Source organism: Natator depressus, chromosome 9 (assembly GCF_965152275.1).
Source record: "Natator depressus isolate rNatDep1 chromosome 9, rNatDep2.hap1, whole genome shotgun sequence".
Taxonomy (NCBI): Eukaryota; Metazoa; Chordata; order Testudines; family Cheloniidae; genus Natator; species Natator depressus.
The window spans coordinates 27324307-27349558 of NC_134242.1; the positions used below are offsets into that span (position 1 = coordinate 27324307).

The following is a 25252-nucleotide window of genomic DNA, read 5'->3' on the forward strand; positions in this document are numbered from 1 at the left end:
TGTAACTAGTGCAGGTGCTGGTATCCAGTGGTCACTGAAACTGTCAGCTAAGGAAAGGAGTAGCTCCTGAGACAAGCAAACAGAAAACACAGGACTCCCTTCAGGTAGAAGTGGTCATGTTGCAACAGCTATAATGCTACCTTTCTCCTCAGCATGGCACCCAAAGAACCTTAGAATTGGCTTATCATCCACTTACATCTAACTGAGCACATCCACACCCTTACCTAGTCTGAATTCACTTTGTCAGCGTTCACAGAACTTGACTGGGCATACAGTCCTTTGCACTAGTCATTTCCGTATGACAGCAGAACTATTGTATGTCTTTGCTAAACTGCACCTGTTTCCTGAAATCCGTATCTTACAATACGTCCAATAACTTTTTCTAACTACTGTGACACTGCATTCTCTCCCCTCTCCTACATGCCTCATATGTACAAAATGTCAAGAACACATAGCACTCAGCAATTTAAAAAAAAACACAACATATTACAGTATGAACTTCCCAAGGCTAAGTTAAACGTATTTGGATAACAGTCTTGTATCTTTGAGAATTCATTGAGATGGAATAGTAACAAGAACTCAATACAAGACTAATAGCGCTCCTGTGAAGTGTACGTCTTCTAGGTTTGTTTTCAGCTTGTTTTCAGGAAGAATCCAGTTTGATTATTCTGTGTGGTCACAAGTAATAAAAGTACACCAATACTTTACACAGTAAATGAAAACTCTTTATTTAAATTAATTTGCTTAGTTTATATTTAGGACATATAAAGGCCCAGCTTTTCAATTCTATAGACTGGTCAAGGGAAAGCTCTTGAGCTGGCCAATACAATTTGAGAAGCAGTTGGTCTTTTAGTTTTTCCTGAAATCACAAAAGTGGTAATTACTCTGCATATAGCTTTGTTCATATAATTTATAATGCACTGTTCACTCTGCAATATATTCTGAAAAATATACAAATCTAACATAACCAAATTAGAGATGTTTGATAGGCAATTGTCTCTTTAAAACAGTTTGGGAATAAATCAGTATTCCTACAATTCTATTTTAAACTACAAAAAGAACAAATTCATATAAAATTCCAACAGATTAGACAAACTTTTTCCAAGAAAAAAAGATATCAACTCAATCTTCCATTGTGTGACACATGAATATAAAACAAAAGTTACAGTTAGTAATGCCTGCATTGTTTAGCTATGAACTGGTTGACTTAACTCTTAAAAAAAAACCACTATACAGTATTATTGCACTCCATGACTGTGCAGTATTTGGAAACATGCCAGCACCGAAAGATGTCTTGCATTAAGGTTTTTTCAGGAGGTACAACATGACTGAAAAGAAAGCATCCAGTCTGCACTAACAGCTTGCTGTCTTCAGTACAGGCCTTCATAGGTTTCAGTCACGCTGCCTTTGGGAAAGTGTCACTTAATGGCTGAAAATACAGTGAGACAAAAACATTGTATCAGTGGACAATTAGGTCAAAACAATAAAAACCACAGTAAGTTGTTTCTATGATGCATTTGTACACACTGTTGCAAGTCTGAACATCTTCAATCCTGAACTATGGAGAAAACCTATGTGACTCCATAGCCTACTCCACCAATATTAGAAATATATACATATAATTCAGTTAAGTGACAACTAATGGATGTGAGGGGGACATTGTCCATAAATATATTATGCATGTAAACACTAAAAAGGGAAAGGAACTACATAGGAAGGTACAGGAGCTATAACTAGGAGTACTGGGATTAAGTTGAGGAAAGGAAAAATTACGGCTGAAAAAAATCAGGAAAGTCTTTCTAACAGAGGAATTTGCTGCAGAATCATCTCCAGAGGGTAGTTATGGAAGATCTTTAATTGGGACATTTAGCCAAAATCTAGTTAAAGAACTAGACGAAAAAAAGTGCATAGCCAGAAACAGTATAGTACAATAAAACCTGCCTTCGGCCTGGTCTACAGGAGAGTTAGATTGACGGAAGGCAGCTTACATCGACCTATGTAAGTGTCTACACTACAATAGCGCTCCTGCCGATGCAAGTCACCCACTACATCGACCTAACTCCACCTCTGTGAGAAACATAGTGCTTAGGTCAACGTAGCTAGGATGAGACAGTGTCTGTGTAGATACCGTGTTACTTACATCACCTGTTGGCTGACAGCTGGGAGCTCTGCTGCCACCTCCCAGTGAAGGATTGGGGGGCAGTGATGAAGGAGAGCCTGAGCTAGGAGGCAGGGCTCCTAACTGTCAGCCCCATGCCTGACAGCCAAAGCTCCCCCGCACACGTTCATAGTGGGAACCCTCCCCTTCCTGAGGGCTGACAATCAGCCGCAGCCAATTTCACAGCATGGAGCCTACTAGCCCTGAAATTTCGTTCTTGTCAGTTTCAGGGCTGCTATTATTTCACATTTGGTCTCTGGCTCCAGCTCTCATCCAGAAGGCTCCAGCTGTGAACCCCTTCCAGGCTGGACCCAGAGAGGAAATGTGAAATAGCAGCAGCCGTTAAACTGACAAGAATGTCATTTTCACGGCTGGTAGGCTCCCTGCTCTGAAATTGAGCCTAGTGCCTGGCTCACAGCTAGGGTGGTCAGCCCTGGTGCGAAGGGAGTCCAGCTGTGAGCCCTGCCCAGCTGTCAGTGCCCCATAATGCCCCACTGCAGTTGGTGCAAGTACTTCTGGTGAGGACATACACCACTGGCAGAAGGAGGGTACTGTGGATACTAACAAGCTGATTTAATTACTGCAGTAGCTGTAGGCCGACTTAATTTAAGTCGAGCTAATTTTGTAGTGAAGACAAGCCCTTGGGGACCACCTCTGAAGAGAGACCACCTGTCATGAGCAACTACCTGCAGAGGCCATGGACCACCAGATTAGTGTTGCTGTACAAACCTTTGAAAAGCGATTATCTCTTACAAGCAATCACTTTTGCTAACCCCCATGAGTGGTCGTTCTTGGGAGGTTTTACTGTATTATCAGATTTAGAATCCTGTTATGTTAAATCGACACAGAAAAAATTCTATGCTATTCCAAAACCAAAGTTTACAATCTATGTTCCCAGCAATAAGAGAACATTTTCCAGAATCCTGCAGCACATAACCAATATGCAAAACATTATAAGGGGATTAAGATGCATCTCTGAACAATGTGGAAGATATCTGATTTTTTTTTAAGATTATGTATCCCTCTGGTTATTGTGTTGCTTGCTAAAGGATAAGTAGGGGTTAAAGTCAGGCTTAAGTGGTTTTGCAGAACCTAAGTCAATGGCTTCATATAAAAAATAGAGGTGTCAATCCCTTTGAAGTTTGATCTCCACCATGATCTGATCAATAGGCTGGCTGGCAGGATTCACTCAGTGCAATGGCAAGAGGAGATGGAGTTGGCCTGGGTCAACCACCAAACAGAATGAGTGCTAGGCACTCTCTAAAGCTTTTGGTAATAGACTTAAATGGACAATGATTTTCACATCAAGGGCAACATTTCCTGCGTCTGTGTGATTTCCTTCATTTTATAGGCGTTTTTCCACATACTGTCATAAGGTAAATCTTTAGCTTGCATTATCATGAAGTGTTATGTAAAAGTTATATTACACTAAAATATAGGGCTGTCAAATAATCAGTTAACTCACGTGATTAACTCAAAATTAATCGCGATGAAAAAAATTAATCGCAATTAATCACAGTTTTAATCCCTGTGTTAAACAGAATACCAACTGAAATGTATTAAATATTTCTGGATGTTTTTCTACATTTTCAAATATATTGATTTCAATTACAACACAGAATACAATGTGTACACTGCTCACTTTATATTTTTGATTACAGATATTTGCACTATAAAAAACAAGAAACAGTATTTTTCAATTCACTTCATACAAGTACTGTAGTGCAATCTCTTTATCATGAAAGTGCAACTTACAAATTAGGGGTTTTTTGTTACATAACTGCATTAACAAAACGATGCAAAAAACTTAAAAAAGTCCACTCAGTCCTACTTCTCGTTCAGCCAATCGCTAAGACAAACAAGTTTGTTTACTTTTATGGGAGATAATGCTGCTCACTTGTTATTTACAATGTCACCAGAAAGTGAGAACAGGCATTCGCATGGCACTTTTGTTGCCGGCATTGCAAGGTATTTACGTGCCAGATATGCTAAACATTTGTATGCCCCTTCATGCTTTGGCCACCATTTCAGAGGACATGCTTCCATGCTGATGACACTCAATTAACACATTTTTAAAATTTGTGACTGAACTCCTTAGGGAAGAATTGTAGGTCTCTGGCTCTATTTTACCCACATTCTGCCATATATTTCATGTTCTAGCAGTCTTGGATGATGACTCAACACTTGTTCATTTTAAGAACACTTTCGCTGCAGATTTGACAAAACGCAAAGGAGGTACCAATGTGAGATTTCTAAAGACAGCTACAGCACTCAACCCAAGGTTTAAGAACCTGAAGTGCCTTCCAAAATCTGAGAGGGATGAGGTATGGAGCATGCTTTCAGAAGTCTTAAAAGAGCAACACTCCGCTGAGGAAACTACAGAACCCAAACTACCAAAAATAAAAATCATCCTTCTGTTGGTGGCATCTGACTCAGGCGATGAAAATGAACATGCGTTGGTCCACACCGCTTTGGACTGTTTTCAAGCAGAACCTGTCATCAGCATGGACACGTTCTCTGGAATGGTGGTTGAAGCATGAAGGGACATATGAATCTTTAGTGCATCTGGCACATAAATATCTTGTAACACCAGCTACAGCAGTGCCATGCAAAGGCCTGTTCTCACTTTCAGGTGACATTGTGGACGAGAAGCAGGCAGCATTATCTCCTGCAAACATAAACAAACTTGTTTGTCTGAGCAACTGGCTGAACAAGAAATAAGACTGAGTGGACTTGTAGGCTCTACAGTTTTACGTGGCTGTATTTCTGAATGCAGTTATTTTTTCGTACATAACTCTACATTTGTAAGGTCAACTTTCACGATAAAGAGATTGTACTACAGTACTTGTATTAGGTGAATTAAAAATACTATTTATTTTGTTTTTTACAGCACAAAAATTTGTAATCAAAAATATAAAATGAACACTGTACACTTTGTATTCTGTGTTATAATTGAAATCAATATATTTGAAAATGTAGAAAACATCCAAAAATATTTAAATAAATGGTATTCTATTGTTTAATAGCACGATTAATCATGATTAATTTTTTTAATCGCTTGACAGCTCTACTCAAATGCTAAATTACAACTCACCTAAATAATTTTTGGATCAGAAACTCCTGAACAGTGGCCTGACTATTCTGCTCAATTGGATCTTTGGCTTGAACAGCCATTTACCATACAATCCTTTGCATTGCTAATTAATAAGGTAGCTAGTGACTGCAGCACAAGCAAACAAAAACCACCACTACCCATTCACCCACACACTTACAAGAAGTTTTCAGTGCTGCTAGATGGGGCTATGATCGATGATGGTGCATTGACTCCATGTGCACATTGAGTTTCATTTCATTATCAAGAATTTGGACAAGCTGCTGCATGGAAGGAAGGTGACCAGACTCCAGCTTAGACCACACTGGAACATCTAACACAAAAAAGGAAAAAAGCACACAATTAGAAGTACACCTCTACCCCAATGTAACACGAATTCGGATAGAACGTGGTAAAGCAGTGCTTCGGGGGGGGGGGGGGGGGGCTGCGCGCTCCAGTGGATCAAAGCAAGTTCGATATAACATGGTTTCACCTATAACACAGTAAGATTTTTTTGGCTCCCGAGGACAGCATTATATCGGGGTAGAGCTGTAGTAGGAAAACCTGTAGTCATCTAATTAGAGCCAAGAAGTTTAGCAACAGTTTGGTCTTATATTCAGGAGGTTATCTGGAACAAGAATCTCTGCAAGCCTTTGAATGTATTAAAATGAAGTAGAGCACCCTGCATCCCAAATGATTATGGGTAAGCACTAAGCTCCTTGCTTAAAAAGGTACCATAAGGATTCAGAGTCAAAAATATCCATACCCTTGCTGTCTTCAGCTACTAACAGATTCCCTCCCTCCCCCAGACATGGGTGCAGTCTAGATTTTTGGGTCTTTTAACCATAGCTAAGGCTTAAATCTTGTTGGTCTGATCAGCTTTCAACTCATTTCTATCCACCTGTAATCTGTTTAAGGCTGAACGAAAAAGGTCTGTACTTGCCAAGACCAAGACAGAAGGCTGTTTATCCTGTAACATGTGGCATATTTCCTGAATAGTTTTAGTGGTCAGCAATGCCCTCAGCTATTCACTCCTGGGGGGAATTCTGCGCCACTGCGCGTGTGCAGAATTCATCTTCCCCACAGATTTCTTTACTTCCTCGTAGAAAAATTACTTTCTGACAGGGAAGCGACAAGAGCAGTCACGCACCACTCCCCAGCAGCGCAGATACCAGAGCAGCTGGCGGAGAGGTAAATCACTGCAGGGCGAAGGATACCCCAGCCAGTGGCTCCTACCCTGAGCTGGGATCAGCTGCTAGTCCCTGCTGGGCTGGAGAGGACAGGACTTCCTCTTCCCCTGCAAGGAGAGGCTGGTGCTGTGCCAGACCCACCCCCAGAAACCACCCCCAGCTGCAGGAAGCTCAGCATCCTCCCCTGCTTCTATCACTCCTCAGCTGTGGGGGGAGAGGTCACTGTACAGAGAGCTGCTCCCCCCCCATCCACCCAACACCTGTACATCTGGACCTTCCATAACAGACACCCCAGCCAAGCCCAACCCAGTACATCCAGAACCCCCCTAGCCCTCCATACCCAGACCCCACCCCACTGAATCTCAACCCCTGCATCCAGACACCCTGCTTCCAGACCCCCACCCCTGCACCCAGACCGCCCTCCACTGAGATCCCTTCACTCAAACTCTGACCCTGATGCCCCACCCCCTGCACCACCACATCCAGACCCCCACGCCACTGACTGCCAACTAGCTGCACCCAGACCCCCCCCGCTGAGACCCCCATACCCAGACCACTCCACTGAGCCCCAACAACCTTCACCTGGAAGCCCCTGCAGAGTCCCATTGCCCCCGCACCTGGAACCCCCCCAGTGAGCCTCTGAGCACCCAGATCTCCCCCACACATAGACACCCACCCGCCCCCCCCGAACTGAGCTGCCTGCACCCACACTGTCCCACACAGAATCCTCTCACCCCATACCTGGATCCCTCTACACTGAGCCCCTCAACACTTGAATCCTGCCTGATTGAGCTTACCTGCCCCACACCTGGTGCACCTGATGCAGCGGGGCAGAGCCCCAGGGTGTTTCTGGGGCAGGGCCAGGCCTTGTGCTGTGTCAGGTGCAGCCTCACCGCTGAGTCCGTGTCTCAGGAATGTGGGGGGCTGCAGAGTGATCTCCGACCTTCGTGCAGCCAGTAGCCCGTGCCCCCCACTGCCATGCTAGAGCCTCTGCATTTATTTATTGACAAATAAAACTTGCAGAATTTTAAAATATCGTGTGCAGAATTTTAACTTTTTTGGCCCAGAATGCCCTCAGGAGTAACTATTTAAACACAACCTTCAGCTCTGGTGTTGGCAGGTTTTTAATTCATTTACTCACTCAACTATTTCTATGGCACTCATCACATTAGCACCTGGCCACCTTACAGATAAAAATACAATTGATCGGCTATGTATGACAACATTAATGATCACTCCCACACCTAACAGTAATAAGGCAAAAGCCTGACTGAACAAAGGTGAAGATCCTTTCCCATGAAGGCTCTGCCACCAGTTCTAATTCAAGAATAGTACACAGTCAATTTTAGCCATCATGATGCAACATTACATGTAAGCAGTCTCAAGCAGAAATGTTCCAGTGCACTCAAAACTTAAATAACCCTGAACTTCATTCTGATGCAGTTATAAAGCCAGTATAAAACCACACAGCCTTGGAGTTACATGATTATAGTGGCCAGAGCCACAAAAGAAACAGGCCACTGCATTCTGCACTGCATTAAGCTTGTGGCAGGTCTGCAATGGCAGCTGTCAGTAGAATGTCACCTCCTGGTTGGATTAATGTAATAGAAAGGAATAGATAATTATTTGGAGGTCCAAATCAGAAAGGAAAGATTACAAGCTCCAGGACTGCTGCAGATGAAAATTGGCACTATTAATCCAGTCGTAGTTGCTAAGAATCCAGAAGTAGAAATAGCTCAGGTCTGAGACATATTAGCCAAGAGAAGGGACATAAACCCACAGAAGAGAAAGCAGACAACTCCCTCCCTATTTCTTCCTTGGCTGACCAGTATCACCTACGTCTTGTGACACAGTGCTTACGTAAGAAAGAGCACTCACCACTCCCAAAGGGGATTTCAGAGTAATGAGGCACCACTAAAGAAAAGCTTAAGTTTTTATTATTGTGTTTTTAAATAAGCAGTTTGAAGTCCACATGTATGTCTTGTTAGTAATCTAGTACCTCTCTTCTTTATGTTTAGTTATAAGCAGCATTTAGTTCACTTTTAAGTAGTAATAAGTTTCCCCCAGGTGAGCTTCAAGATGAAAGGCAAATAAGAACCACCTTATACAACCTACAGACAGTAGTTATCCAATATGTTAAAGAATTAACATCCACAAATTTCACAGGTAACTGCTTTATCTGATTTGCTCCCTCATTACTTCATTTAGGAGAGGCTGGTAGCCTTGGAGAACTCTTGTAGTATATAGCATACGTATAGTGTACACAAAGCAATTCCTTCAAATAACATTCAAAACTCACCATTCAAAGTTATTTCAAATGCACCTGTTGACATACACTGGTTCTCAATCATATTGCTCAGGAAGAAAACCATCATACAAGCATAGACCTAGAACCAATTAAGAATTAGTGTGAATTTCAGAGACAATGAGGTCTTGTGAACCATGCTACATCTTTACAAACTAAAACCTTTTCAATTGTTAATTTGCACTTTCTCAAACAAGTTTACAGTCACATAGTTGTTTAGTATCTTCCTTGCTTCCTAATCTAAATAGTAGTTTGTAAAACATTTTCTTGCTACTCTGGAAGTTCAATATTGAAGTAATATTGAACCACTTGATTCTTAAGGTTTCATTTTCAAGTATACTGTAAACTAAGATGTATCCACTTTAAGAAAACCATTCACATTCTGCAGAGCCAGAAGCTAGATGTACAATTTTAACAGCATTTACATGAAAAACCAGTGAAAGGATTTATAGAAGTACTCTCCACAATAATCTGAGTAGCCAGAAACAAATATTCCGTGCCTAAATATATGGTACCTTTGATAAGTGTAAGTTAGTCATTGTACTTTCCACCCCCCCCCCCCCGGCAAACCGTACTAGCATCTTCCTTCCACACCATTCTTTTAAATTCTCTTATGGCATTATACACCAAGGATCAAGTGATGCAATCTTCAGTAACATAGCATTGGGAGATTTCATAGCTAGTACATTTATTTATAGTTTTAACTTTTCATATTAAGTATTAAACACCAGTCTGTTCACACTGGTACCCAGGAACCAATGGACTTAGCATGAGAAATATTCAGACCAATAAAACTCCCAGTCATTTCTTAGTGAAGTCATTAGCAAGGTCAGGCTATTGTGCAGGACAGCTGTATCCACTACTTTGTTGGTTCAGATTGTTTTGTCAATCAAGTACTCTAGTATTTCCATATGTTTCAATTGACTGCTAATGCACACCTACCTCACAGGTAGTTAAGTTTGAGGTTTTCTGCACCCATAATAAACTCAATATTTAAAGATGTGTCAAATTACAACAGCCTTAGGGCTTGTCTACATTGGCAATTTACAGTGCTGCAACTTTCTCGCTCAGGGGTGTGAAAAAACACGCCCCTGAGTACAGCAAGTTTCCGCGCTGTAAAGCACCAGTGTAAACAGTGCACCAGCACTGGGAGCCATGCTCTCAGCACTGGTAGCTACGCCTCTCGTGGAGGTGGTTTTTTTAGAGTGCTGGGAGACCTCTCTCCCAGCGCTCTGGCGTGACTACACAAGGCATGTTAAAGAGCTGCTATGGCAGCACTTTAGCGTTGCCAGTGTAGACTAGCCCTTCAAAGCATAAACCAGATAAAGTTTCTCAATTATTATTTTTTTTAAATTAGAGGGACTCTTCAGAGTTGGAGTTAATCAATCACTTCCAAGAACAGCCAGTTTAAGAACAGAACTATTAGGAAAAGAACAGTGTCATTTTAGGATTGATTTTACGGGATATTCATCTCATCAGTAACGAAAGTTTCCCTTAAAGCATGCAGGGCATATTCTACAAAAGAAAGAAAGAATATTCTGAAGTTCAAATAGAGATCTTGCTTTTCTAAAAAATGAATAAAAGTGTTAATAAGAAATAACTAACAAATACCCAGGAGTTAATGCTAAAGGAAAGACAGGAGTAACACCTTAAAAAAATTAATCCATACATTTAAAAACTGTGATTCTACTCTCAATGACCATGTAAAAATTACTCCCTACTGACTGGTAAAGACTCCCTTTGTAGCCAGTCAATGCTACAGCTTTATCTTTTGGTGTTCCTTTTACCATATTATCAGTCTGGAAAGCAAAAGACCAGCAATCAAATCTGGATCTATGACCAAAAAACCAAGCACCATTGATAGGGCCCTACCGAATTCATGGTCCATTTTGGTCAATTTAACAGTCATAGGATTTTTTAAATCATAATTTTCATGATTTCAGCTATTTAAATCTGAAATTTCATGGTGTTGTAATTGTAGGGGTCCTGACCCAAAGAGGAGTGGGGGGTGGGTTGCAAGGTTATTGTAGTGGGGGTTGCGCTACCCTTACTTCTATGCTGGTGCTGGCAGTGGCACTGCTTTCAGAGCTGAGTAGCTGGAAAGCGGCGGCTGCTGGCTGGGAGCCCAGCTCTGAAGGCAGAGCCACGGCCAGCAGCAGCACAGAAGGATGGCATGGTATGGTATTGCCACCCTTTCTTCTGCACTGCTGCCTGCAGAACTTGGCCCTTAGTCAGCAGCCACCGCTCTCCAGTCACCCAGATCTGAAGGCAGTACAGAAGTAAGGGTAGCAACTCCACAACCCCCCTAAAATAACCTTGCGACCCCCCTGCAACTCCCTTTTGGGTCAGGGCCCCCAATTTCAGAAACGCTGGTCCCCCCATTAAATCTGTACAGAAAGGGGTAAAAGCACACAAAAGATCAGATTTCACCACCCGTGATGCGTTTTTCATGGCTGTGAATTTGGTAGGACCGTAACCATTTGTCAAGGTTCCTTCCCCACTCTGAACTCTAGGGTACAGATGTGGGGACCCGCAAGAAAGACCCCCTAAGCTTATTCTTACCAGCTTAGGTTAAAAACTTCCACAAGGTACAAACTTTGCCTTGTCCTTGAACAGTATGCTGCTACCACCAGGAGTTTTAAAACAAAGAACAGGGAAAGAGACCACTTGGAGACGTCTTCCCCCCAAAATTTCCCCCCCAAGCCCTACACACCCCCTTTCCTGGGGAGGCTTGAGAATAATATCCTAACCAATTGGTTACAAAATCATCAAAGACCCAAACCCCTGGATCTTGGAACAATGGAAAAAATCAGTCAGGTTCTTAAAAGAAGGATTTTATTAAAAAAAAGAAAGGTAAAAATCATCTCTGTAAAATCAGGATGGAAAATACTTTACAGGGTATTCAGATTCAAAACACAGAGGATCTCCCTCTGGGCAAAACCTTAAAGTTACAGAAAACAGGAATAAACCTCCCTCTTAACACAGTGAAAATTCACATAAAATAAAAGAAACTAATCCGCCTTGCCTGTCTTACCTATACTGGTTGCAATATTGGAGACTTGGATTAGGATGGGTTGGAGAAGATGGATTTCTGTCTGGCCTCTCTCAGTCCCAAGAGAGAACAACCACATAAACAAAGAGCACAAACAAAAGCCTTCCCCTCCTCCACCCCTCCAAGATTTGAAAGTATCTTGTCCCCTTATTGGTCCTTTGGGTCAGGTGCCAGTCAGGTTAGCTGAGCTTCTTAACCCTTTACAGGTAGCAGGATGTTGCCTCTGGCCAGGAGGGATTTTATAGCACTGTATACAGAAAGGTGGTTACCCTTCCCTTTATATTTATGACACCATTGTTAAGAGCAATTAGAATATCCTTCCATTTGTCAAGTAAATTTAGATACTCCCTAATAAAGATTTTAGATATTTGTATCTTAAAAAACACCTGCAGTGTACAAACACGCTGAATACAGATATTGCATCAGTTTCTATACAAGTCACAATAAAGTCAGCCCCTACCACCAAAAAGTTACTTTTAAAGGAAAGGAAATGGTGTACCTTATTTTCTTGGCCCCACTGCCAGATACTTGGAGCTTGCATGCCAAAGAAAGCGAAGGGATCCTTGCCGATAATTATTAAGCCTATTAATACTAGTTTGAAGACTGACAGGAAGGATGCTATGTGTCTATCAAAAGCAAAGACATAACAGTCACTAAGGAGATTTTTAGTTAATACCACACCACTTTAGAGCCGAAATCACTCCAATTAGAATTATTTTCACACTGTATAATCAAAAATTTTATAGAAAGTAATACCACACCCATTTGTAAAGTATATGGCTTTTAAGATCATCCAGAAGAGCAGAATTAGAATGTTTTTCATTTAACAAAAACATAAAACAGACATAGCATACTGTCTGGATGTCATCTTAAAGATATATTTAATAAAGTACAAGGATAAATACAACTGATATTTGTATTTGACAGTTTGCCTAATATCTTAGGCTGGCAAATGTACTCAGTCTTTTATCGTATTTCAAAATAATATCTTCAATGACCGATGCTCAAATACATCCACTTGAACTGTGTTCTCTCAGCGAGTACATAAATCCCTATAACTCATCATGAGGGGGTTAAACCCACATCAGAGAACAATTTAACTTTAAAATTCTGTGTGTAAAGTCACTAAAGCTTTTAAAAATCTTCTGCAATGTTTATTTTGCCTCATTACAACTGGTAACATTTCTGCAAGAGGCAATTAGACAAGTAAGTGGTCCAGTAACCACTGCAGTACCTTTACACCAACATTAGTTTTCTAGCCTGTAAATTACTGAATACAAAAATAAAAATCATTCCATTTTCATTTATTTCCTCACCCTTCATCACCAGGTTTTAAATTATGTTTAAAGAAATTCTCCAGTTTATGATCAAGTCACAAGAAAACTAATTTTAAAATCTACTTCTCCATTCCCAGTGTAGCCTTTATATATATATTATGCAACATTATGTAAATATGAACAGTGAGCTACAAAAGGGATAGATGATGTGAACTAATGTCCAGGGACATCATAATGGAACAAAGGTGAATTTTGGCTACAATTAATTTAACCTGCCCTCAAATATTATGATACAGACAGATGTAATTTTTTTTGTTTTTGTCAAATATTCACATAAGGATCATCTGCCAAGGGAAAATATATCTCAGTTTCTTTTCTTTAAATCTGATTTAGAAATGAGAAGGGAAATACCTTCATATGGAAACTGAAAGACTTTACAAGAGACTATTTTAATACCTTAAAAAATTAACCCACACTTTTTAAACTGTTGTTCTACTTTGAGAGATATGTACAAATTGTACATACAGCCATTACAGGTTCATTCTGCTAGTTTATAAGCCGATAAGCCATATACTTACCTATATATAGGTTGCGGAAGGTAGTTTTCCCCTTCAATGCGGATGTCTGGGTACCGCTGGCTAATAACCCGCATGTACTCCTCAAACACCCGCCTGTAGCCTCAGGAAACACTAGAGGGGAAAAAAAAACATTAACAACAATGTAATTTTGGACAAATGTTTATACTGACAGATGGCGAGGCATAGATTTGATCTCTCTTTTTTTGGTAATATAGATATACAAACTCTCCACAAGTCCTCATGATCATTTAGAGTGAAATACTACTTTAACAATTTTTGACCAATTAATAGACTGTGCCACAGCAAAAAAGGTATTTACACCTTACAAATGAACTCAGAAATCGATGTTCTTAAACGTTCACTTAAGAGCCTTATACTGGATCACCTTCATCAGACAGTCATACCAATCAAGACAATTATCATTCATTCAGCTGAGGCTACAGCAAAATCCTAAACTGATACTTTATCCTGCTCTCATCAGTCAATTTAAGCAGAAATATGGTTAAAGGGGTTTAGGAAGACAAAGATTGTTTTCTACTTTCAGATTTCAGCCAAAAATCTTGAATGAAAACGTCTATAAAAAGCTGTCTAGCTATTTAATACTACAATCTCTAACAGTCATGAGCTTCATACTACCAGCATAAAGAGAATATCCATTGCTGAGGTACAAATAAGCAACTTTTTTTTTTTTTTGACTGATAGTACTTGGAGGAAAGTGCTCTCAATAAAGTTTCTTTTTAGTAAGAAGTGTACTACAATCATTCTCATTAAATCTCAAACATTGTTGGAAAGGCCATGGTTTTGTTATTGTCTTGGACAGTCCAGCCTATTATAAACAGCTGTACCTTCTACAAATTAAATTATCTATGCTCAGACACAGCAGTGAAAATGAAGATGACAGACAGTATGGGGAGGGGAGCTCTGAAAAAAGATATTTTTAGCAGTGAACTGCCAACAAAATACAAAAATTACATCAACTTCATTAAACATGCAATGAATTGCCCCTCATCAAATAGTAAGGAGATTATTTAGCACAAATTATGACACCCCTCCCACACACACACGTTAGAGTCTTTTATGTTTGTTTTTGTTCACTGAAACACTCCAGAGCACACATCTGAGATACCACAGATGCCAAGAAATGCTCTTGTTGGAGCATGGAATCAACCCATAAGGAATCAGAAGTTCCTTTTAAAAAAATATGCAGTACTGCATGTTTACATGAAGTTTTTCCATTTTATATCCTTTGAAATAAATAAATGTTACAACACTATGAAATATATTGAAGAGGATCTTTTCTAAATCTAGCACCAAGCTGGGAGTTGGGGAAGCTTCCATAGTAGTTGTCACAGACATTCTGAACTGTCACAGCATAGATGGAGCCACTGTAAGAGAGTCACAGGACCCAAGTAGAAAGACCCTCTATTTTTACTTGTATGGAATGCCCCACTCATTGGCCAGCAGGAGCACTCAAAACATATTATTGAAATAACGACAGTTTTAAATATTTTGAACTGCAATTTGGCCTTGAGACATATATAAGCTAGGTCTAATGGTATTTGCTTCATAAAACTAAGTAACTATTTAAAATAGTTTAAAAAGGCAATTAAACTATTTGTTTGACAAACCAAGAAAATTTGTCATAACAGGAAAATTGTATTTGCATGCACACAATTTTACTCTGAGATTTTACTTTGAACAAAAGAACTTTCCTATAAAACTGTGATATACTGTTGCATTTCCAGTAGTTTCAATTAAGCACGTTTCACAGACTGTCAAGGATAGGTAATTTTAGTTATATCATTCTAAAAGTGAATAGACTGATGTCGAAACAAATGTCTACTAAAAATTATTATGGAGAGAAGAATTTAGATAATGAATACAAACATGCTAGTTTATTCTAGTAAACTATGAAGATGCACACCTATGTCTTGTAAATGTAAAAACTGTTTCAGGTAAAATCTGATTGCATGTCTCATTAATATATGAAAATATATAGAAATAGTAAGTAAGAAAATGAAGAGCTATATTATCTTGACTAAAGTTTGTTACTTGTAGTGTTTTATAGAATCACTAGTACCAATATGAAATGACTCCATTAATTTTTATGGGCTTGGGGTGCACATTCTTGCTCCAACATGGAATATTTTCTTCCTGCTGAAATGGCATTGCATGCTGTCTCAATCAAGCAGTGGTCCCCAAACTGTGGGGCACACCCCCACAGAGGAGCACACAGGACTGTTGGGGTGGTGCGGTGGGGCCTAGGCCAGCCCCCACGAGGGGGCAGGAAGACAGTGCCACCCAGCCCCAAGCTGCGGCCTTGGCTCTGCTCCCGGCCCCCACTCTTGGTCTCCAGCCCCCACTCCCACCCCAGCTGCCACTCCGGTCCCAGCCCAGGGGAGCGTGGACACATTCTATTACTGGGTGGGAAGCACAAAACGAAACGTTTGGGGACCACTGCGCAGTAGGGAACGCTCGCCATGCTAATGACATCGGATGTCTACTGCTGTGAACATTGTTCACAAAGACTGGCAGCACTTGTGGAAAATTATACCAGAGACAGCAGACAAAATAACTAGTTCTGATAAAACTTATGACGTAGCTAGATTTATCTTCTCCTATCAGAGATGATCAATACTACAGGAAGGTAAGATATACTCTTTCCTGCATAATTTTGGTGGTGATGTAGGACAGCTCTATTTCTGATCCCGAGTATAGCTTTTGTCTAGGTTTGAAGCACTATGGAACACATCAGTATGGAATACTGTATTTAATAGATGTATCTGTTATTTAAATGTTAGATGAAGTACTATTTCTGTTACTAACCCTTTGCTGATTTGTGGGAAACCATTTTGTATGCTGATAAAATGTATCTTTCGCAAAGTTGTATAAACGTAGACACTTCACATCTGTTTTAAAACCAAGTATATCAAAATTACTCCTTGACATCCTGTCAAGACATGTTTTCCCTTTCAACAGCTACCACTTTTACAAATACTTACAGATACATCACAATGTTATGTTAAAATTAAGTCTAAATATTCTGTTAATGATGTGACTTTTTTAAAAAAAGAAGTTTGGCTAGAAACTCAGCTGCTCATCAAATATAACATTTAATTGATGACATGTCCCCAGTATGTACAAAAAAGCGATAGGATAAAAAGTTAGTTTCAAAGGTGGAAATCTCATTTTTTGGAAATGGTCAGACTCCTTAAAATTATTGTCTATGAGCATTAGTATTACATATATGCTATATACTACCATCAATTCACAGCAGAGCTCCTAATAACATAAGCCCAAAGGTAGAATGTAGTAACTAAACTTTTAGCTATTTGGTAAACCTTCTTCAACATCACTCAGAAGGAAACTATGCTCACCTTCAGGACCACCATTGGTTCTGCCCTTTCTCTACCTTCCCCATCCTCACACTTCTCTCCATTCCCTGTTTTTATGTACCCCCTCTTAGCTTCACTCAGCATTTTCTCTCCTGCATCAACTCACAATTCCCACCTCCCTGTCAGATAAAATAATCCGCAATTAGACAGTTACTAAAATGAAGGGTCATCATTAATCTTTAGAGCCTACATCCCAATAAGAATAATTGAGCCAGGTAAGTGCACACCTCACAGTCATTGTCTGCAGACTCAAGACAAAACCACAGCTGTCTAAACTCTGTTCATATTTGAAAGGTTTTCTCCACAATCATGAGGGCTAGTAACTTACTTTTTAAAAATGAAAGCTCAGATCCTGCAGAATCCAGTTATGCCCTACAGATGACAACCAAGAAGTTGGGCTGGATTCTCCCCTTGAGGTGGTTGTTTAATAGCTCTGTTTTAATCTTACAGTGCCCTATGAACCCTTTCTAGAGAAATGTGTCTTCTATTAAACCAAAAGTTAGCTATTATATAAATTCAAGTGCATACGTAACTTCCAAACTATTGCTCAATTTCTATCAAGGACTAGAGAGAGTAAGATATATATAACTATAGATATAACTTTATAAATGATAAAGTTCCAGCAATAGCATTAAAAAACTGAAAGTGCCTCTATGTTATTTTAAAACACTAAGGCAGCTGGGAAGGGTTTTTTTGTTGTTGTTTAATTATTTACTGTTCTGTCTCGAGTCCCAGTTGTGATGGGTTGCTATGCGAATGTAACCACAGTACACAAGAGCAGCTTAAAAATAGTCCTGAAAAGCAGAAACATTTTTTTTTAAATTAACACTTGCTGTGAAAGGGGTTAAAAGACTACTACTCAAGATTAACCCAAAAAAACCCACATTAAAAGATATGAGTTCTTCCTTGTTACATGAATCTCTGGTATATTTTAAAAAAGCAGAGATCATAAAGGTAAGGACAAAAATGTATTCAGCACTGATTCAGTTATCAGAAAAATTCATCATTAAACATTTAATGTTCAAAAGAGGTACTGCTACGGTTTTAAGACCTAAAGTATTAATTGTTTCTCTGTAGTCTTCTGATTTCTTCTAGGTCTCACTTACCCAAATCCATGACTTACACCCTGATTAAAGAAATGCAAGTCATTCTGGGTCCCAACACAAACTACACTGCAGATCTCAACTTTATCCATGTTATGATCTAAACCAAGTTCTTATTTGAGTCTCACTACTGTAAAGAACAACTACAACGAGAACGGGAGGGAGACATTAGACGCTACACACAAACACAAGTTAAAATATTACACAATTCGGCAATTTTCTTTGATCTGTAGAACTCCTCAGCACAGAGAGAGGGGGAAGAGATACGGAGCTCACAACCCCTCCCCCTCCCCCTCAACACAAGAGAGCCTGACCGAGTCCGGTTTGACTAGCCCCCGCCTGGCAAACCTTCCCAGCAGCAGGCTGGCCACCCAAGAAGCTTGGCAATCCCTCCCTGACAGCGACCGCCCGGCGCAGTCTGCAGCCCCCTAGAGCCGCAGCGAGCAGGGCTTCTCCGGCCAGCCGCCTTCGGGACCGGTGCTCAATCACCGGGCCCAGGGCTCCGCACGATCCGGGAAACTCTCGGGGAAGGAGGTGAGGCCCCATCGCCGCCCGCGCTCGCCCCCAGCGGGTCTCGGGCTTGGCACAGGGTCCCCTCCTGCGTACAGAGCGGGGGAAGAAGCGGCTGGAGGCCCCGGCCCCAGCGCCCCGCCGAGGACCGGCGCTCCCGGAACCGAGCCCGGGGCGGGGGGGGGGGGCGGATGCTGCCGGCCGCAGCCGGAGCGAGCGCGCACTTACCAGATCTGGAACTTGAGCAGCGGCCCCGTGGCGTAGGCCATGCGCAGCTTCTTAGCCGGCAGGGCCCCCTGCTCCGTCGCGGCCCGGCCCAGCCCCGCCGCCAGGAGGAACAGCAGCACCAGCGCCCGCATCGTCCCCCAGCAACAGCCCCGGCACCGGCAAATGGAGCCTGAGCACACACCGGCCGCGAGGCGAGCGAACCCCCACCGCAAGGTCACGGGAGCAGGAAACGCAGCGCGCACGCGCAGGGCAGGGCACGTCAGGTGACAGTCACCGGAGGCCCCCCCCCCCCCACTTCCCTCTCACACACACGCCACTGGGCGCGAGAGGTGTTCTGCGCACAGAGCTGGGACAGGACTGGCTGAGGCCAGAGGTTTCTGCTCCAGCCACTGCTGGACAGGGGGTAGGGGGGTGGAGCTAGCATGTCTGGTACATAAACAATGGCTCTACCAAATTCATGGCCATGAAAAATGCCTCACAGACCGTGGAATCTGGTGTGGTCTCCCCTCGTGAAATCTGTATAGTATAAGGTAAGAGCACACAAAAGACCAGATTTCACCGGGGAAACCAGCGTTTCTCAAACTGCGGGGGGGGTCATGACCTGAAAGGGAGTTGCAGGGGGAGTCGCAAGGTTATTTTGGGGGGCCACGGTATTGCCACCCTTACTTCTGTGCTGCCTCCAGAGCTGGGCGGCTGGAGAGCAGCAGCTGTTGGCCAGGCGCCCAGCTCTGAAGGCAGCGCCCCACCAGCAGCAGTGCAGAAGTAAGGGTGGCAATTCCATGCCATGTCATCCTTACTTCTGCGCTGCTGCTGGCGGCAGCTCTGCCTTCAGACTGGGCTCCTGGCCAACAGCCGCCGCTCTCCGGCCGCCCAGCTCTGAAAGCAGTGCTGCTGCCAGCAGCAGTGCAGAAGTACAAGTAGCAGTACTGCAGTCTCCCCCCCCCACCACCACCACAATAACCTTGCGACCCCTACCCTTTTTGGGTCAGGACTCCTACAATTGCAATACTGTGAAATTTCAGATTTAAATAGCTGAAATCATTAAATTTACAATTTTTTAAATCCCATGACCATGAAATTGACCAAAATGGACTGTGAATTTGGTAGGGCGCTAAGAATGACCCAGCAGCACCTTCTGCTGCTTGCCAGCAGTCCTGGGGCAGGCCTGCCCAGGAGATAGTCGCAGCAGGGCTGAGCGCTGCCCGCTGGCGCTTCAGGGCGGGATTGGTTTTTATTGCTGTGGATTGGGGTAGTGGCTGATGGCCCCAGTGTGCCACGCACCAGCCACACACCCAACAAAAAGAAGGTGCTAGTGACCGAAGCTGAAGAGCCTACAATCTAAACCAAGAGACAACAGGCAATTGCAGCAGCCAGACAGGGAACAATGGGGGCATGGCTACACTTGCAGAGGTAGAGCGCCGGGAGTTAAACCAGCCCTCGGAGACGACAGCAGGGAAAGCACTGCTGTGTGTTCACAATGTCAGCTGCAAGCGCAGTGGCGTGGCCACATTTGTGGCACTTGCAGCGGCATTGGGAGTGGTGCATTATGGGCAGCTATCCCACAGAGCACCTCTTCCCATTCTGGCACTGTGGGAAGGGGGAGGGACTGGTGCGGGGCATTCTGGGTCCTGTCCCAATGCCCCGTGATGCACCGCTTCACATCCCAGCAATCCCTGTGCTTCTGTCCACATTTGGTGCCATCTTTCAACGTTTTTTGTACTGCACGCTCTGTCTTCCCTTTCGGTCTGCGGGAATGGATCCTGAACTTGTGAGGAATATGCTGATGAGTCTCGCCAGCATGTCACGAATTGCAGTCGAGTTACTCCTTAAGCTACAAAGTGACAGTGAGGAGTCCGACAGTGATGTCGACTCGCATAATGCATACGACACGAGATTGCTTGTGGCATTCACGGACATGCTCACTACAGTGGAACGCTGCTTTTGGGCTCAGGAAACAAGCATTGAGTGGTGGGATCACATCGTCATGCAAGTTTGGAACGATGAGCAGTGGCTGCAGAACTTTTGGATGAGAAAAGCCACTTTCATGGGACCGTGTGCTGAGCTCGCCCCCACCCTGCGGCGCAAGGACATGACATTGAGAGCTGCCCTTGTGGTGGAGAAGCGGCTACTGCAATCTAGAAGCTGGAAACTCCAGACAGCTACCGATTGGTTGCTAACCAATTTGGAGTGGGAAAAATCGACCGTTGGAATCAGGTTGATGCAAGTTTGCAGGGCCATTAATTTCATCCTGCTCAGAAGAACCGTGACTCTGGGCAATGTGCATGAGATTGTGGCTGGCTTTGCACAAATGGGTTTCCCTAACTGCAGAGGGGCGATAGATGGGACGCATATTCCAATTCTGGCACCTGACCACCTAGCCTCCGAGTACATAAATCGGAAGGGGTATTTCTCTATGGTTCTCCAGGCGCTTGTGGATCACCGTGGGCTTTTCATGGACATTAACGCAGGCTGGCCCGGAAAGGTGCATGACACATGCATCTTTCGGAACACAGGCCTGTTCAGGAAGCTGCAAGCCGGGACTTTCTTCCCAGACCAGAAGATCACCGTAGGGGAAGTCAGAGTGCCCACTGTGATCCTTGGAGACCCTGCTTACCCTTTAATGCTGTGGCTCACGAAACCCTATACAGGGAGCCTTGATAGCAGCAAGGAGCGGTTCAACAACAGGCCAAGTCGGTGCAAAATGACTGTTGAGTGTGCTTTTGGCTGTTTAAAGGGCCGCTGGCACTGTCTGTATGGGAACAGGCCTGGCCGATGACAACATCCTCACGGTTATAGCCAGATGCTGTACCCTCTATAACATTTGTCACAGGAAAGGTTAAGGCTTCACTCAGGCATGGACCATGGAGGTTCAACACCTGGAAGCTGAATTTGAACAGCCAGAGAGCAGGACTATTACAGGGGCCGAGCGCGGGGCTGTAAGGATTAGGGATGCCTTGAGGGAGCAATTCGATGCTGAAAGCCACCAGTAATGTTTGGTGCCTGCATGGGAGTGAAGTGCTGTGGTTCCAATGCTAGTAGGCATGTGTTTGCTACGTATGATGCACTGACTTGCAGTGCCTGCTGCTTTCCTAGGCTACGGTATCTTTTACAAATTACAGAGGGAAACCGAAGCACACACAGCATTATATATTACAGAAAATTCCCACTTTGTCACAATCAACACAATCTTCATACTCACCTGAAAGTAATCAGGCTAAGCAGAAGACAAGTAATCCTTTGGTCCAGCAGCTACCAAATCCCTCACCTTTTTCCCATCTAATTTTTAAGGAAGAAGTTTAAGTTGCTTACCTTCTCCTAATCTCCTGGCTGCTTCTCTGTATCAGGACTTGGGTTTGTTAGAGGAAAAAAATACACAATATGGAGGATGGGGTTTTTAACAAAATAAGCCTCTCTCAGGTGGAGTTATGCCACTCAAAGTCAGATTAACATATATGCAGATTTCATTTCCATAATTTCTACCAAAAAAATTAAATAGCAGCACTAAAATAATTGCTGAAGGCACAAATCATCTATTCAGATATTTCAAGGGAACCTGTTGGTTGTTCAGAATAATGCTAGAGATATTCCGGTATTAAGTAGGGTTGCCAGGCATATGGTTTTTGACTGGAACACCCGGTCGAAAAGGGACCCTCGCGGCTCCAGTCAGCACCACTGACCGGGCCATTAAAAGTCTGGTCAGCAGTGCAGTGGGGGCCTGCCCCGGCTCCACATGGCTCCTGCAAGCGGCTGCCAGGTCCCTGAAGCCCCTAGGCACATGGGCGGCCAGGAAGGCTCTGCCCGCTGCTCCCACCCTGAGTGCTGGCTCCGCAGCTCCCATTGGCTGGGAATTGCAACCAATGGGAGCTGTAGGGACAGCGCCTGCGGGTGCAAGGGCAGCATGTGGAGCCTCCCTGGCCATCCATGCACCTAGGGGCCACAGGGACCTGGCGGCTCCTTCCTGGGAGCCACAGTAACTGCTGCTGGGACCCTGCACCCTGAACCCCCTCCTTCATGCCAACCCCCTACCGTAACCTGGAGTCCCCTCCCACACCCAAACTCCTTCCCGGAGCCCACACTCCACCACATCCCAACCCCGTGCCCCAGCCCTGAGTCCCCTCCTGCACCCCAAACCCCTCATCCCCAGCCACACCCCAGAGCCCACACTGTTGACTGGATTTTATATCTTGGCCAGGGGAACCAGTCTGAGGTTCATCTCCCTACCGCACATCTCTCAACTGGTTTGTCTTTACCCCCAAAGAAAACTTACAAGGGATAAGGTGCAGAAAAAGGCACAGATTTATTAACAGGCAACAGTTAAACAAGTAAGATAAACAAGGTAAAAAACATAGGTAAAACACTAAGGACTCCTGGTTGCAACAGAAAAAGGGATCAAATATGACAGGCTTTATCTACGACAAGGTAGAGGGCTTGCAGCCCTGACCCAAGAATAAGCCCAGATCAGGTCCAGTAAAGAACAATATGTTGCTTCTTTACCATCTCTTGCAGCTTGAGGAGCAGCTCCACTGTCACGACTGGCTGACCTCTGGATCCAGGTGACATGGTCAGGTACTGGAAGCAGGAACTCGGACAGGTAGATGATCACTCTGTCTTCCTCCTTTATAGGTCTTCCTCCCTGCGTCATTGTAGGTGGATGTGAGCTGAAGAATCAGGACAGCGGATGGCAGCCATCCTCGCGTGCAAGGTAAGCTACCCTCCCAACAATCCTAGTGTGGTGCTATGGCCTACCTGTGATGCAGACAGCAGCATTAGCTATTTCCTAGAACAGCAGCTACCTCCAAGATGGGCAGCCCTGGCTTCCTGACAACCTAGACCTATACACTGCCCAGTTGCTGGGCAGATTACCAGTCAGGGACCTGCCAATTTCCCACCTCTGAGGGAAAAGTGTACCAAACCCAACACGGGGAGGGGGAAGAAGGGTACCAGACACGGATTCCAGGTTGTTGTTACAGGAAATCGAAGATGGCACATAGGGGCTGATATGAGATGACAGGAAAAACCCCCTACAGCACCTCCAGCCAGAGCCCTCAACCCCCCACCCTCCAACCCCCACCCCAGCCCAGAGCCCTCCCCCACACCCTGAACCCCTCATTTCTTGCCCACCTGGATCCTGCACTCCCAGCCCAGACCCTATATCCCTCTGCACCCTGACCCCGTCCCAGCCTGGAGCCCTCTCCTGCACCCTAAACCCCTCATCCCCAGCCCCACCCCAGAGCCCACACCCCCAGCCAGAGCCTGCACCCCCTCCCGTGCCCCAATGCCCTGAACCAGCCCAGTGAAAATGAGTGAGGGTGGGGAAGAACGAGCGATGGAGTAAGGGGGGGATGGAGTGAGCAGGGGGCGGGGCCTCATGAAAGGGGCAGGGAAAGGGTGTTCAGTTTTGTGCAATTAGAAAGTTGGCAACCCTAGTATTGAGAAGGAGGTAGTTTTAGGTTGAAAAGAGGAACTAATGAGTGGAAGGATGGGGGTGCTGATTGTTGATTTGCTTTTTATTATTGTTTGGGTTGTTTGGATATGAAGTCTAACAACTGTAGCTCAAAATTAAGTGGGGAGGAGGGGCATTCTGTGGGAATATATACAGAAACATCACCAGAGGGAGCTCTCTCACATGTTTCAGTACCTCACACCATGGAACCTCCCTACCTTACACTCAAGGTTTTCCTTTTGGGCTTCTATAGCAGATCAGTCTTTTCCCTGAAGAGACTGGCCTGCTCTGGAGCCACCCGTCATTGCCTGGTAGGCTTCGTGCAGCTCAGAAGACCACAAACATTTTCTGCTGTGCGCAAGCCCTTAGTTATTTTTTTATTGTCAAACACAAGCATAATTTAACTTTGCCAAGCCTGGAATCTGTCAGTTTTGCCCCCATCAGCAGATTACATTACTCTCAATAAACCATGTGTGTGGGGCGTGACTGGAACATGAGCATAATGCACTCATGAAAAATAGAATAGGAATTAGCTATCGTCTATTTGGCTAATAAGATGAAAGGTGACAGAAGGCTCTGTTACTACATCCCCTTCAAAACGGTTTGCTACCCATCCCTACTTCCCATCTACTTCTACAGATTTAGGGCCAGTTACTGCAACTGCATGCACACAGGCAGATCTTTGAATACTTGCACAGCTGCAATGATTTCAGTAGGGCTCTGCATGGGAACAGGAACTCCATACAGACTGGGGGGCAATCCACATTGCTCCAGTGGCAGGATTTGGCTCCTATTTGGATTTCATGGTGCATAAATAAATCCATATATTCCCACCCCATAAAAAACAGAAAAGGCAAAGTTAAGGCTGAGATGTTGAATTCATATTTACATCTCTGATGTTAAACAGCACTTAGCACCTTAT

The 25252-nt window shown here is 43.6% G+C and overlaps 1 protein-coding gene across 1 annotated transcript; it reads right to left on the reverse strand.

The window, feature by feature from the left end:
• Positions 1-978: 978 nt before the first annotated feature.
• Positions 979-19149, reverse strand: SELENOT (selenoprotein T). The gene is made up of 6 exons (XM_074963776.1): positions 18888-19149; positions 13652-13762; positions 12296-12422; positions 8739-8826; positions 5431-5583; positions 979-1429 (listed from the first exon to the last, which is right to left on the reverse strand). Exons 1-5 carry the CDS (start codon positions 19016-19018, stop codon positions 5459-5461), a joined length of 582 nt encoding a protein of 193 aa, XP_074819877.1. The 5' UTR covers positions 19019-19149; the 3' UTR covers positions 979-1429; positions 5431-5458.
• Between the last annotated feature and the right edge of the window lie 6103 nt (positions 19150-25252).